General features: G+C 42.3%; 1 protein-coding gene across 2 annotated transcripts in view; it reads left to right on the top strand.

The window, feature by feature from the left end:
* Positions 1-21: 21 nt before the first annotated feature.
* Positions 22-16,417, top strand: part of CDYL (chromodomain Y like) — a 260,756-nt gene continuing 244,360 nt past the window's right edge. For both annotated transcript variants that reach the window (XM_035295025.3, XM_035295024.3), the window contains exons 1-2: positions 22-174; positions 12,501-12,663. In XM_035295025.3, the coding sequence (XP_035150916.3) occupies positions 12,649-12,663 (15 nt within the window). In that variant the 5' untranslated portion in view covers positions 22-174; positions 12,501-12,648. The remainder of the gene's footprint in view (positions 175-12,500; positions 12,664-16,417) is intronic.

Genomic DNA, 16,417 nt, shown 5'->3' with positions numbered 1-16,417 from the left:
GCGAACAACCAGAGGAGGGTCAGGCGAGAGGCCCAGTGGAGGGAAACACACATTGAGTTCAGTGACCCCCTTGTTCCTTGAGGAGAAAGGACCTATTCCTACCTAAAAACATTCCCGGAAGGCAATGGGTTTCAAACAATATCCTGAAGAGACTCATCTCAGGGAACTAAGCAGGTAGGAATGGAAAGGAAAAAAATGGGAGGGGAGAGGAAGTCGATCCGGGACCCCCATCCTGGCTTCAACCAAAAGCTTCACTGTCATATGCCTTATAGATGGAGCTGCAATGTTTTTGAACAAAAGATTCCATTTGAACAAATAGCTCTGCATTCTGTATCTTTTAAGAGTTTGGGGTTCTTTTATTTCTTGTCATTTGTTTATTTTTTAGCACATCGGAGTTTATAGAGGATTTCACAGTTTTAAAACTACAATTAGGCCGAATGTGGTGGCTCACCCCTGTAATCCATGGGAGGCCAAGACGGGCAGATCACCTGAGGTCAGGAGTTTGAGACCAGCTTGGCCAACATGGTGAAACCCCATCTCTAGATGGGGAAAAGAAAAAAAAAATTAGCTGGGTGTGGTGGCATGTGCCTATAATTCCAACTACTCTACAGGCTGAGACAGGGAGGATCACTTGAACCCAGGAGGCAGAGGCTGCAATGAACTAGGATCACACCACTGCACTACAGCCTGAGTGACAGTGAGACACTGTTTTAAACTAAATAAATAAAGTGAAACTACAATTATAGAGGAGCAGAGAGTGGCAAAGCAGATTGAGGAAAGACTTCAGAAGGCCTTGAACTCTAACCTAAGGCATTCAGATTTTCACCTGAGGCCAGTGGGACTCACCAAAAGCTCTGTGGAAGGAATACAATGGTGAAAGCAAAGCTGAACAGAGACTAACTTGGTTACAGTGTTCAGAATGGAGATCAGAGTTGGAAGATAAAACGGAGGCACCAACTGCCAGGTGTTTCCTATAATAAGGGCCTCGATCAGGTTTTTATAAGAAAAAGATGGATTCCTGAGGTTGAGTATCCAAGAAAGAAGTATACATTGCATACAGTACATTATTTGATCCTTTCCGCATTCCCCAGGGCTGTATTCCTATCACTGCTGGAGATGAGGAAATGAGGCCCTGAGACTCAAGTAATTTGTCCAAGATCACACCGTGAGCAAATGACTAAATTGTAATTCAATGCCAAGTCTGTTAAATTTTTACTGTATCTTATGATCTCCAGCCATCCAAATCCCTTACCTGGGTATTCAAGACCTTAAAAAATCAGACTTCTAAAATGTGTACATGTTATCATATGCAAATGATACCTAATTTAAAAGTCAAGCTGATCCTCAAAGCACTTGTTCTTTTCTGGTTTTCTATAGTAGCCATCCTAGTGGGTGTGAAGTAATATCTCATCATGGAACCTCATTTGTTTTGAACCTTTTTGTTTGTTAACGTATTTAACACTATAAATTTGCCTCTAAGTACTGCTTTAGATGTGTCATACAAATTCAATCATGCAGTATTTTATTCACTTCTAAGTATTTATTTTTTTAGTCCAAATGTTATTTAATAATATGCTATCTAGTTTCTAAATAAGCAAGACTTTATTTTAGCCATCTTTCTAAAAACATTAATTCCATGATGGCATTGTAGTTGGAAAACATTGTCAGAATGGGATTAATTCTTCAGAATTTACTGAAGCTTCCTTTATGGCCTAATATGTGATCCATTATTGCAAATGTTTTAGGTGTACTCAAAAAGAATGTTTTCTGTTTATGATAGGCACACACACACACACACATACACACGCACACACACACATATATATATATATATATATATATATATATATATTTTTTTTTTTTTTTTTTTTTGAGACAGAGTCTTGCTCTGTCACCCAGGCAGGATCTTGACTCACTGCTACCTCCATCTCCCAAGTTCAAGCAATTCTCATGCTTCAGCTTCCCAAGTACCTGGGATTACAGGTCTGTGCCACAATGCCTGGCTAATTTTTGTATTTTTATTAAAGATGGGTTTTCCCCATGTTGTCCAGGCTGGTCTGAAACTCCTGGCCTCAAGTGATCTGCCTTCTCAGCCTCCCAAAGTGCTGGGATTACAGCTGTGAGCCACCACACTTGGTCTTGTATTTTTAATCATATTTTTGCCCATTCATATCCATGAATGAACATTTCCAACTACAACTGTAAATTTATATATTTTTTCTATGTATCTGATATAGTTTAAGATTGTATTGTTGGGCGTTATATGTTTGTGATAATTATTTTGATTTTATACTGTTCCTTAAACATTTTTAAATTGTGAAATATAATTTACACGAAGAAAATTTGTAATGCTTATAAGCATATTTAAAGAAATACTTATAGACAGCCATATAACCACCTCTAAGATCAAGAAATAGGCTGGGCGCAGTGGCTCATGCCTGTAATCCCAACACTTTGGGAGGCCAAGGTGGGTGGATCACCTGAGGTCGGGAGTTCAAGACCAGCCTGGCCAACATGGCAAAAACCCCATCTCTACTAAAAATACAAAAATTAGCCACACATTATGGCACATGCCTGTAGTCCCAGCTGCTTGGGAGGCTGAGACAGGAAGAATCACTTGAACACAGGAGGCAGAGGTTGCAGTGAGCCGAGATTACACCACTGCACTCTAAGCTGGATGACAGAATGGGACTCCATCTCAAAAAAAAAAAAAAAAGAATATATTGTTAACATTTTTTTTTAATTAATGGTTTTAAAAATCTGATTTCAATCCACCTATCTAACCTTTTCCTTCACTACCAAGCCCTCCATACACCACATGCTTCTTAGGGATGAGGCTGTTTGTCACTACGCATTCATTCTGCCATTCATTGCAGCCAGTCATTTTTATGCCTTCTTACACCTAGCGACACCTCCCATGTGCGGGTCCCTTCCCCCACCTCCCATGTTGAAAACCTCCCCAGGCTTCAAACTGTAGCTAAGTGGTACCTCTGTAGAGCGTCCTTCACTCTGTCCTCAAGAGGGAAACTCTGCCTCTCTACTCTCGGTATCTCTACAACTTTTATAAAAATTACCCTTAAGCTAGCTTTTATATTCTTCTCATGTTGTGGCTATTTTCTTTTTGATCTATTACATATAAACCCTTGAAGACAGGACGAGGGTCTTGACCTCTGAATTTTCCATAGCTTGATTCGGAATGAGGCGTATGATAAGTGCACAACCAATATTTTAAAGAAATGAATAGAATCTCTCTTTAACCCAGCTATGTTTCATTAGTCAAGTTAGCTAGCATATTTTCCCCTAAACACATCTCTTTATGTTCATTTCTTTTCCATTTTGGTTGCTGCTATTTTATTTCACACCTTATCACCTCACACCCAAATAGTTGGCAGAAAGAGAGGGAGGGAGAGAAGGAGGGAGGGAGGGAAGGAAGGAAACTATATTTAGATCCCCTTCTCAGAACAATTACATGAGAATTTCTGGAGAAGGAGTCCAGCATCCTTAATTTTCTCATGTGCCACCAGGATTGAGAACCACTGCCTTTTGGTTTCTTTAATTTGACCAATTTTATCTCTAAACCTCTAAAACAGGGAGAGGGAGGAACCCAGCAGCCTTCAGGGCCTTGTGTCACAGGCCCATCCAATCTATTCAGCTACTTCTTCCAACAGGTGCCTCTGCCTCAAGGCTCCTCCAGGTCCTACAAACATGCTGTGTTCCCATCTTTATTCTCTGCTCCTTGCACCTGGATGGTTCCCTTCTCCCCTCCCCCACTCACATTCTAACTATCCTTCCAGGCCCTTCCCTCCTCCCCAAAGCTTCCCAGACCTCTGCTCTCATCCCTTTCTAAATCCCTGTGGTTGAAATAAGCATGATGACCATAGCTAATAACACTGTATTGTATGCTGGAAATTGGTGAAGAGTGTAGATTTCAGGTATTCTCACCACACACATGCACACACATGCGCACACAAAAGGTAACTGTTAGAAGATGGAGATGATAATTTGCTAGACTGTAGTTTTCATTTCACTATGGATATGTATTGCAAAACATCATGCTGTACACGTCAAATATATACTACAAAAGAAAAAGAAATAAGACCTTTGAGTCAGCCCAAAATCCAACACAATGGACTTATCCCACCACCAGTCCATGCACCTGTCTCTCTAAGATCACAAATTCCCTGAGAACTGGGACCATGGCTAAGATTCTGTGGCCTCCTCCACAGCCCTGACCTCTAACCCTGTGGAGAGGAGATGGTTTGCTGATTGAATGCTTTTTCCAGAGGAGGCCCTTTAACCCAACCCTCTCCTGCCACAGAGGAAATGAAGAAACAAGGTTAGTGGCTGATGAGAAGTCACACACCTTGACCCAAATCTAGCAATCCCGAGGCTCTTCTCTGGTTGCTCATTCACAGCGGTCTGTTTCCCATTCTCACCTCTGATTCCCCCTCAGGAGCCCCAGAAGGCCCTTTCCCCTCATCTTTCTCTCTCAGCCTTATGAACTGCATCTTTCTCAGTGATAGGTCACTCAGCTGCTGTATTTGGTGGCAGGGAACAGCACAGAACCACAGCCCTCAGGGCAATTCAGACACTGGGGTTGTATTCTGAAAGTCTTTCCCTGAAGAGTCTTTCCTTGTTAGGGAGTGGGGTGAGAGACCTTTCTGGACTTACTGCCAACATACACACCAAAGGCTGAGTTTGTCTTCTGGGTTAAACAGAAGATCTGTGGATCTAAATTGGCCAGGAAGAGGCTTCAGCTGAGGCTACAGGAGAGCAGACCACCAATAGAGTATAAAAGAAAAAAGCAGGGTGGGCACAGTGGCTTATGCTTGTAATCCCAGCACTTTGGAAGACTGGGGTGGGCAAATCACTGGAGGCCAGGAGTTTGAGACCAGCCTGGGCAACATAGCAAGACTCCATCTCTACAAAAAATACAAAAATTAGCGGGGAGTGGTGGTGTGCACCTGTAGACCCAGCTACTTGAGAGGCTGAGGTGGGAGGATCACTTGAGCCCAGAAGGTCGAGGCTGCAGTGAGCCATGACTACACCACTGCACTCAAGCCTCGGCGACAGAGCAAGACTGTCGCAAGGAAACAAAAATGAAATAAAAAGAAAAGTATGTAACAGTTAAGTAGAAGCAGAAGCTTCCACCAATTTTGGGGGGAAAGCAAGCTCTGTAAACCACCGTGAAGCCAGGACAGGGAGGAAAGAGCACCTCTTGGGTAGAAAGGCTAACAGGGGCCCTGGAATTCAGGCTAGGAGCGCATGGTCGTGAGAGAATTAGAATTCTGCACTCCAGGAATAATAACTCTGTCATCCCAAGTCATTGGCAGATGTCAAAGTGATTTCCATCCCCATGAAGTGCACAGACACTAGGAATTCCCCCTGGATTTCTTCCTAGACAAGGCTGTTGCCAAGGTCCCCAATTGAAGGTAGAAAGGGTGACAATGGCCAGGGGAGTGAGAAAGGCAGCAGGGGCTGGGCCCACACAGGTGGCTGCTGTTGCTACCCACAGCAGCCATAGTTGGGGAGGGCCACCTCCCACCTGGGCACAAGCTGAAGGACACTTGTGCCTGAGGATAACTGCAGATGGTGGGTGCTCTCATGCCCTGTGTCTCTCCACACTGGGATCTTCTCTGTCATGTGTACCCCCATTCACACCTGGAACCACTCTGCTAGTCCCCAAGAGGAGATTTGGACTATTAGAATGAGATAATTTCAGAGCTTTAAAGGGCTCAAATTTATAAGAAACTGGATGAGAGAGAAAATCAAAGCATTCACAACTCACGTGCCACCAATGTTCAAGCCATGAGAACTAGCAAGAAGGGGTTCTTTCCAGCCTTTACTCTGCCATTTAACAAGTATGTACCAAGTATGTGAGCCTGGGCACTAGATGTGGCTCACCTTTCCCACATCTGTAACATGAGGGGGTTGAGGAAATGACTCTTTGAAAATGGCCCTGACGATTCTCTAGTTACAAATCCTCATTTCACAATCATTATGTGAGGGCTCCAATCACACAGCCAGCTGGGTCAGAGCAGAGCTGGAACCTGCCTTCCTGAATCTGGTGCTTCTCTGCCGTACCCGGCATCTCCTTTCTTGCACTTGGGATTCCCAGCCTGCTGTCAATAGGAGCAGCAGGAGGAGGATCCTGGAGCCACAGGCTAAATGAAAGGCCACTCCCGAAGACGCAGGCCACAGGCTACACGGGAAATTTCCAGATGCCAAGAGAAGGCTGCTCTGCTCTTTGTCAAGGCTCCCCGTGAAACTGATGAGAAGTCAGAATCCATGGGGTGACTAAAGACAACTCAACTCTATTATTTCTGTATTATTTGAATTTCATACAATTAAGCAGCCATTTCAGTATGACTTAATTAAAAACCTGAGCACAGAGTCTTAAAACGTCTATCATTTAGAGTCTTTTTTTTTTTTTTTTTTTCTGGAGACAGAATCTTGCTCTGTTCCCAGACTGAACATGATCTCGGCTCACTGCAAACTCCACCTCCCGGGTTCAAGCAATTCTCATCCTCAGCCTCCCAAGGAGCTGGGATTACAGGCATGCGCCACCATGCCCAGCTTATTTTTGCATTTTTAGTAGAGACGAAGTTTCACCAGTTTGGCCAGGCTGGTCTCCAACTCCAGACCTCCAGTGATCTGCCTGCCTCAACCTCCCAAAGTGCTGAGATTACAGGTGTGAACCACCACACCTGGGCTAGATTCATTTATTTTGGCTTAAGTAATATTTAATCGGCAAATCACAGATATTCCATCAGAGGAACTTTCACACATAACTCCTTGTGGATAATAATCACAGCTAACATTTATTGAGAGGATGCTGTGTGCCAGGAGTTTTGTAGATATCGTTTCATCTCATGCCTATGGGACTTGTGGCTGTTCCCAGCACCTTACAGATTCAGACACAGAGAGTTGGAGAGTTAGGTCATTTATCCAACCACACAGGAAAGGTGTGGGGCCAGGATCAAACCCACCTGTGGTGGATAGACTGACTCCCCAGAACATGTCCCCAACCCCTGCACCACACTGCCGCTCAGCGGGCATCTACACCTGGCATTAATATGTCCCTCTAACACCATTACTGAAGTCAGGTTTTGACAGAGTAAGGAAGATAAAAGACAGTATCAGAGCACCTGGGCTCGAGGCCCAGTTCCACCACTTATTACTTGGGAAAAGTTAACCTTTATGAACTGCACTGCCTCATCTATAAAATAAGAATGATTCTAGGTTATTGCTTACAGAACTGTTGTGAAGATTAAATCTGAGAACCCATGTGCAATGCTCAGTGCAATGCCTAGTATATAATAAGCTCTCAATAAACACATAATCGTGGTTCAGGACACCAAAGATCACCTGGGCTCATCACAGCAGTGCTGCTGGCCAGCCCTGGATTGAAGCATCATGCTCCCAGGCTGCCAGCTTCTACAGATTTCAGCTACCCTCAATATTCCCTGCCTTAAAGGCAGCTTCCAGGAAGAGCACATTTGATCCCAAGTTAAATCGTGAGGTAGATGACCAGCTGCCATTCATATGGAGCCCAGTGTGGATAAGTTAGAGGATGAAGCTCTCCCTTCAGGGTCACAGCCCATGCTCCCCAACAAACCTTGCAGACTGACTACTACAGAATCCTTGAGTGTTCTGGCTGGTTTAGAGACCTCAGTTACTCCAGTTGCCCGTGCTGACAGCAGCAATCTTGATACACCATCTGAGTGAGGGTTTCGCTCAGCTGTATATGATGTGAGTTAAAATAGTTTTAAATTTATAAGTGACTTTTTCGCTTTTGTGTCTTTTTATTTTTTTGGAGATGGAGTCTCTCTATTCCCCCAGACTGGAGTACAATGGTGCTATCTCGGCTCACTGCAACCTCTGCTGCCAGGGTTCAAGCAATTCTCCTGCCTCAGCCTCCTGAGTAGCTGGGATTACAGGTGCCTGTCACCATGCCTGGCTAATTTTTGTATGTTTAGTAGAGAAGGGGTTTCACCATCTTAGTCGGTTAGCCTTGAACTCCTGACCCTGTGATCCACCCACCTCAGACTCCCGAAATGCTGGGATTACAGGTATGAGCCACCATTCCTGGCCTCACGTTTGTGTCTTAAAAACCAAAGGAAAAACCTCATTTGTTTTTATTTTTCCAAAACGAAGTCCAAAAGATACAGGCTTTCCAGCACCATCTCCAATGCCATGTTTCTATAAACCCTCTGCATAGGCACGCCCAACCACTCACCACTCTGAAAATGTATCATGCTTTCTCATGTCTCTGCCCTTTGCTCTCACTCTCCCTACCTGAGAATGATTCACTTCCTTGTCTCCAAATACTCCAAGAAGTATTCGGTTACTTCTTTGTCATTTTCAGACCTTTTGTATAAGACGTTGGTTATGTCTTCCTACTAGACTGTAGACCACATGAGGATGAGAAGCCCCTCCTTGTCATCTTTGTGTCCACCAGTCTACTAGAGAAGCTGAAAAAAGGAAAGCAGATGGTCCTTAAGGGGTAATGCAGACACATTTTCATGACTGCAAATGATAGCCTTCCAATCCTCATGATAAATATCAGGCAGGGTGGCTTACTTACTCTTTCATGTGTTTTAACACATCATTATAAATTGCAAGTAGCCAAGATATTGACATACATTGTGATGAAGAAGACCAAGTTTGACAACTTTAAACATTGCTTCTTATTCCTTATCATTTTAAATGTGTTGCTACTGTTGATGCACTGCTTACTGATATTTATTGCTTCCTCCGGATAAGCACAAAATGCTGGCTCACTCTCAAATTCAATGTAGACCTGGGGAAAGTCATTAAATTCCATGAGCCTTGGGTTTTTTCCCACGTGCTATAGTAAATTCCTCTCATTGGGATTGTAATTGCAGGGGGTAATCAGATAACACAGAGCCCCCAGGAGAATTTTATGGCATTTCAGGCAGGCCACGGGCCGGCCTGGGGAAAAAGCAGAAATACGAACTGGCAATAGACAGCCCAACCCGAAATTTATTCCTGAAGAGAACCAATGGTAAGATCTTGTGGCAATCAAATTCGTTCTGATATAGGCAGGCAGAATTCATAGAGGGATCCCTTTTATTTAAAAATGAGGATTTTCCCAATATGTCGTCAGAAATTGTTCAGCATAAGCTTTCTGGTATTCCACTGTCATAATACTGTATCTATTATGAAAACATCTTCTCTCTTGCAAGCTCTCCTTGTTTTCCATTCTCTTTAAATCCTCCCCCATCTGGCTTCCCTAAATTAATTTTTTGTAGCCAGAGATTCCATTTTATTGCAGTGGTTACTTTTGTGTCTCCTATTGCTTTCTTTAATAACTTTTAATGAATGGCCTGAGAAATTGTTGGCTGCCTTTCATTTTCCACTTCCTCCAAGTCAATTGATAGCACATCCTACACTGTGTTTACAAGTGTCAGAGAAGGCAGTAATAATTTTTCTGCCTCATCTTCACTATGGGATGCCTGAATTCTTGACAGGGCCAGGCAGAATGTAAAAGTGGTTTTCTACGTTGCTAAGAAATAACAGGCGAATCTAGATACCTGAAGAAGTCATCGGGTTCATTCTTTCATTTATTTACTGTATATGGTTTTGGGTGCACAAAAAGCATGGAACAAGGTGCTTCAGGGTGTTTAGTGAAGAGCAAAACAAAGACACTGACAAGGAGCTTTCATTCTGCAAGCAGAATAAGACAGGAGCTCTAATCAACATCACACAGGAGCATGAAATAGGCACCCCCAGAGGGGGACACAGAGCTATGGAAAAATCAAATGAGGGAAAGATTAGATCTCATCAGGAAAGACATGGGGGAGGTTCAGGTCAGTTCTGGGAATGATGAGTGTGAAGTCATTGGGGCATTCAAAGGAAACATGAGTAGGCAGTGGGAACTTGGGACCGAAATCAAGAAGAAAAGGGTGGGTAGGCCAGGCGCGGTGGCTCAAGCCTGTAATCCCAGCACTTAGGGAGGCCGAGGCGGGTGGATCACGAGGTCAAGAGATTGAGACCATCCTGGTCAACATGGTGAAACCCCGTCTCTATTAAAACTACAAAAAATTAGCTGAGCATGGTGGCGTGTGCCTGTAATCCCAGCTACTCAGGAGGCTGAGGCAGGAGAATTGCCTGAACCCAGGAGGCGGAGGTTGCGGTGAGCTGAGATCACGCCATTGAACTCCAAGCTGGGTAACAAGAGCAAAACTCCGTCTCAAAAAAAGAAAAAAAGAAAAGAAAAGGATGAGAAAAGAAAAGGATGGGTAGGATATAAAGAGTCCAAAGTCATTTTGAAGAGGTTGTCATGGCTGGAGCAGTTGGGGGCTCACACCTGAAATCCCAGGAGTTTGAGAAAGAGATTGTCCTCAGTTCCCTAATTCCTGTTCCAGCTACTGGGATACTTTCACTGCTACAGCTTCCAGAGCCAGGTGAGGCTGGGACTTTCAACTTCCAACAGATGTCCTGCTGCAGCTGGAGCATCCAGGATCCACTGCAAGGGACTTCTGCTTAGGCAAAGTTGCATTTCAGTTTTTGAAAGAAAAGAGAGTTAGGCATGGTGGCTAAAGACCTTTGGGAGGTGGAGGTGAGGGGATCTCTTGAGGCAGGAGTTAAGCAATAGCCTGGCCAACATCGTGAGGCTCCGTCTCTACAAAAAAAATTAAAATTAGCTGGACACAGTGGCATGTACCCAGAGTCACAGTCACTCAGGAGACTGAAGTGGGAGGCGGAAGCGTCAGTTGAGCCCGGGAGTTTGAGGCTACACTGAGGGATGATCAGGTCATTGCACTCAAGCTTGGGCAACAGAACAAAGACCCCGACTAAAAACAAACAAACAAAAAAACAACAACTCCCCAAAAAACTTTTTAATTAAAAAATGAAAAGGAAAGAGCTTTTTGTGGTTTTGTCAGGTCTTTGTTTTGTTTTTTTTCTTATGCTTTACGTTGTCTTCACATACGTTGCCCTGTTATTTTTTTTTTTCCTTTTTTTTGAGACAGGGTCTTGCTCTGTCACATAGGCTGAAGTGCAGTGGCTCAAGATGGCTCACGACAGCCTCGACCCTTGAGTTCAAGCAATCCTCCCACCTCAGCCTCCCAAAGTGCTAGGATTATAGATCCAAGCCACTGTGCCAGGCCCTAGACATTCTTTCTGACTATACCAAAGACATTTGCAATAATACATTATGTATTAGGCCATAGACTGGGAAGTAATTTATTATTTCATTTTTTCTCATTTTTAAGAATGCCCATACAGTTTTTTTGTTGTTGGTGGTGGTGGTGGTGGTTTTTTGTTTTTTGTTTTTCATTTGTTTGTTTGTTTGGTTTTTGTGGCCCAAGCTGGAGTACAGTAGTACGATCTCAGCTCACTGCAACCTCTGCCTCCAGGGTTCAAACAATTATTCTCCCACCTCAGCTTCCCAAGTAGCTGGGACTACAAGCGTGCACCACCATGCCCAGCTAATTTTTGTATTATAAGTAGAGATGGGGTTTCACCATGTTGACACAAGCTGGTCTCAAACTCCTAACCTCAAGTGCTAGGATTCAGCCTTCCAAAGTGCTAGGATTGCAATTGTAAGCCAGTGTGCCTGGCCCCATAGTTTCTTTAATCTTAAAAGTATAAAAAAGTTTTTTAATCTGTATTCCCACCACCCAGAGATAATATCATTTGTCGTACCAAACTTTTCTATTTGATTAATGCAATTAAGGCAAATTAGTATTTGTGTATTGATTCTATTTTTATTTGCATATTTTTTAATTTTTTTATTTGCATATTTTTAAAAAACAAAAATGGGATGATGTTGTATTTAGTTTTATTTTCTTTTTCTCTGAACTATATATCATGGCCTTTTTGACATATACATCTACATCATCAATTTAGATTCCTGCAGGGTATTCTGACTTCTTACTGATAGAGGCTCAGGTTCTATTTCCACTTGTTTTTGTTTTGTTTTGTTTTTTGTTTTTTGACACAGTTTTGCTCTTGTTGCCCAGGCTGGAGTGCAATCAATGGAGCCATCTCACAACTCACTGCAACCTCCGCCTCCTGGGATCAAGCAATTCTTCCTCCTTAGCCTTCCTGGTGGCTGGGATTACAGGCATGGGCCACTACACTCAGCTAATTTTTTGTATTTTTAGTAGAGACAGGATTTTGCCATGTTGGCCAGGCTGGTCTTGAACTCCTGACCTCAGGTGATCCACCCAACTTGGCCTCCAAAGTGCTGGTATTACAGCCATGAGCCACTACACCTGGCCAGTTATTTCCACTTTTAAATTACTTTTATAGATAATACTGTGATAATAAACATCCCCGTATGTATACTCCTGTGCATGCATCTGGGTGTCTCTCCTTACTATTCATTTATGGAAGTAGGATTAGTGGGTCAAAAGATGTGGTTAACTCTATTAATACAAATTGATAAATGTAACAAGTCATTTAAACTTTGGCCTCACCTTCCCTTCCCTCAAGCCCTTCTCACTCACCATGTGGTACCTCTTTCCCAGCTCTGCACCTATCTTGACCCCCATTCCTGCAAGGCCTAAGCTGCCTACAAGCTGCCTATTGGTTAATCAACAGAATATTCACTTTTAAAGTTATGAGTCATTTTCATGAAGATTAAAATGACATCCAGAGCCAAGGAAGGAAGCTATAATGAAGACAACAAAGGTAGGAGAACTATTATGGGGGTGATCCTTGGCTGATAAACTTCAAAGTCAACCATTAGCACCTAGAATGAGTCATTTTGAATTAAAATCACTTACTCTGCCCATCTGTAATGAGAGATCTTCTTGATCTTTTATGAGCACAATCTCTTCATTGAAATCGTCACCAGAATTTGCATTTCCAAGCTCTCTTGTCACTTTCCCCAAAATACCTTCTATTGCCATTACACTGAAAAAACTCATCAGTCCCTCCAAAGAAAACCCAGCTTTGGACCAAATCATCCCCACTGTGTACCACAAAATCACACTCCTTTGGCCTCTGTATTTCTCTCTGTAGTCCATTTCAATGGTGTTATAGTGAACCCCAAGTTTCTCTTCAAAGAATCAGTATGTCAATATGTTCAGCTCTCTTATTCTTTAATTCTCTATTTTAAAGTTTAACTTCCTTGTAATTCCAGTAAACAACCTTCTCCACTGGTTCTAATCAGTAGTTCTCATCTGTTCCCCCAGCCCCTGGTTCCACCCTGACTCATCCTGGTCACCTACTTCAGTCACCTGCTCCAATTACCTGCTCTGGTCACCTTCTTTGACCTAGGTCACCCCTGGCTTCCTGCTCTGAGGAGCCTGTAACCATCTTCCCACCAAAACATCCACCCTGCCCCTCCAGCTCAGACCCCTGCTCTCTTTAAAAAATAGCCAATCAGGATTAGTCTAGCTTGTGTGGTCTAACCCTAGCCAATAGGGGAACGACACAGTAGTAGGGACAACCCCCATCAGGCATAAGTACCCCTTCCCCTCTAGTTCAAGGGGTGGCTGCCATTGTTCCATACATGAGCTGCACCCTTCTATAGAAGTAAACTGCCTTGCTGAGAGGATTTATCTTCAAGTGCTATTTCTTTTGCAGCATCGAAATTTTACTTATAACAATGGTTATAGCAAATCAAAATTGTTACCCAATAATAAGACCATTAATCTTTATTGCATTATTAATCACAAACCTTACCAATTAACCTCACAAAGTGCATATGTGGGCAAGCCATGGAAGCTAGAAAGAATTTCCTGGGAAGCTCTAGGATCTTATTTCATGTCCTCACATTTCTCTGAAGGAAAAAAACTTGTCCACATTGAGTCAAAATCTTACACATTTTGGAGAGAGTAGTTAAAAAAATTCTTACAAATTTCACAAGGCTACAAAGCAAAAGGGAAATGTGGTCTTGAAAAATTCTTAAAACCTAACCAGAATGAATGACTATTGATCTTTCGTTCCAATAGTTGGATGTTTGGATTAGTGCATTTCCATTTTGAAATTTTATTTTCTATTATCCACTTACACCTAGTAGGCATGAAATAAATGTTTGTTGAAATTAATTAAATGTAATATGCTCGGGTCAACGTCTTTTATACATTCTTTATAGGGTCTTACATTTGGAAAATAATATTAACAGCCATCTCCATGAAAAACATTTTCTTTGTCCATAGAAAATGCAAAAAATACTACCAAAGAGAGCCATCCTAAGATGCCTGAAATGAGCTATTAAATTCTAACTTAACCATAACCAATATTACTAATTTGTTTTAAATAACTTGTCCAACTCCTAGAAGGAAGCAATAATTTAGGGAGCAGAGTAGATTAAGAAAATAAGTATTAAATGGCAGGAGTAAAGGGATAAACATTTGAAATTCTGGCTTCCTGGAGAGAACAGTCAACAGCTCTCCTGCTGGAAAATAATATCTTGAATTGCAAAGCATTCTGATCATGGTAGATTTTTAGTCCAATTAAATTTCCTTCTCCTAGGTAGCCTATTTACTAAAGCAGTATGATAGCTGTTAATATTATCATTTAATAAACATATTTCTAATAAAAATAAACTATATTCCAACTATTACCACAGCGTAAATACAGATTTCTTCTCTAAATGTTAGCTTAGTTTTGGATTGCTGCTTTTCCTTTCCAATTGATTTGCTTCTGCCCAACTAATCTGCCTCTGAGGAACTAAAAAATACCAGTAAATAGAGTTAGTAACACAGACTAATAAAGTATGCTCTTCATAGTATGTCAATATCTTTTTATTCCTCAGAATAGCCACGTGTAGAAAGGATAGGGAAGCAATAAACTATTATTTTATATGTCTAACAACATTTTTTCAACTAGGAACCATATTCAAATAGCCTCGTTTTTCACTACGATACCCACTGTCACTCTTCATTCAGAATTTCCTTTTGTATTTTTTTTAAATTGAATATATTTTGCTAATCTTCTCTTTATCATTCCAATTTTAACATATGTGCTGCCGAAGCAAGTACTGTTTTGGGTGGGAGAGCATTGTTATTTGATTCTTGTTTTTAAAACAGAGTCTTGCACTGTCACCCAAGCTGGAGTGCAGTGGTGCAATCTCGGCTCACTACAACCTCTGCTTCCCAGGATTCAAGCAATTTTCAAGCCTCAGCTTCCCTAGTGGCTGGGTTTACAGGTGTGTGCCACTACACTTAGATATTTTTAATTTTAATTTTAATTTTTTTGTTTTTGTTTGAGATGGAGTTTCGCTCTTGTTACCCAGGCTGGAGTGCAATGGCGCAATCTCGGCTCACTGCAACCTCTGCCACCTGGGTTCAGGCAATTCTCCTGCCTCAGCCTCCTGAGTAGCTGGGATTACAGGCACACGCCACCACACCCAGCTAATTTTTTGTATTTTTAGTAGAGGCGGGGTTTCACCATGTTGACCAGGATGGTCTCGATCTCTTGACCTCATGATCCACCCGCCTCAGCCTCCCAAAGTGCTGGGATTACAGGCTTGAGCCAATGTGCCCGGCCAGATATTTTTTATATTTTTAGGAGAAACAGTTTCACCATGTTGGCCAGGCTGGTATCCAACTCCTGGCCTCAAGTGATCCACCCAGTTCAGCCTCCAAAATGCTTGGATTTCAGGTGTGACCCACTGGGCCTGGCCCAGAACTTCCTAAGAAACATTTACACATCACTGCTTGCTCTCTTACTCTTCCTTGGGTGACTTCCCTGGAGAGTGAAAAGAGTCAGACAGGCACAAAATGGCAACACGTGGTCTGTCCACTTCACAGCAAATTACCTGAGGAGTTTCAGACACAGATTTTATCATAATTGAGAAATATTATTTTTTAATAAAGCAAACTTAGAGGCCAGGCACAGTAGTAATCCCAGTACTTTGGGAGGCCCAGGGGGGAGGATCACTTGAGGCCAGTTCAACCAGCCTGAGTAATATAGCAGGACCCCCATCTCAACAAAAAATGTAAAAAACACTTTGGGAGGCCAAGGTGGGAGGATGGCTTAAGGCAAAGTGTTCAAGATCAGCCTGGGCTACTTGGCAAGATCCCGTCTCAAAAAAAAAAAAGAAAAAATTTAAAAAAAACAAAAGCAACTAACTTAAATATGATCATAGAAATCTTCTGAAAGATAAGAAAACTTTCTTCAAATACCAAGTAAAGGTTTTTAAAAGAATACATGCAACAGTGACCAACTCATCCTTGAACTTCTGAATTTGTGATCCACCTGCCTCAGCCTCCCAAAGTGCTGGGATCACAGGCATGAGCCACCGTGCCCAGCCGGTATAACAACTATTTACATGGCATTTATATTGCAGTAGGTATTATTTAAGTAATGTAGAGATGATTTAAAGTACACAGGAGGATGTAGTTATATGCAATTATTATGCCATTATATCAGGAACTCGAGCATCTGTGGATTTTGGTATTTCCAGGGTCCTAAAATCAATCCCCAGCATATA

Source organism: Callithrix jacchus, chromosome 4, assembly GCF_049354715.1.
Source record: "Callithrix jacchus isolate 240 chromosome 4, calJac240_pri, whole genome shotgun sequence".
NCBI lineage: Eukaryota > Metazoa > Chordata > Mammalia > Primates > Cebidae > Callithrix > Callithrix jacchus.
The sequence above is the reverse complement of the archived record's forward strand: the minus strand, read 5'-3'. Positions and strand labels throughout refer to the sequence as shown.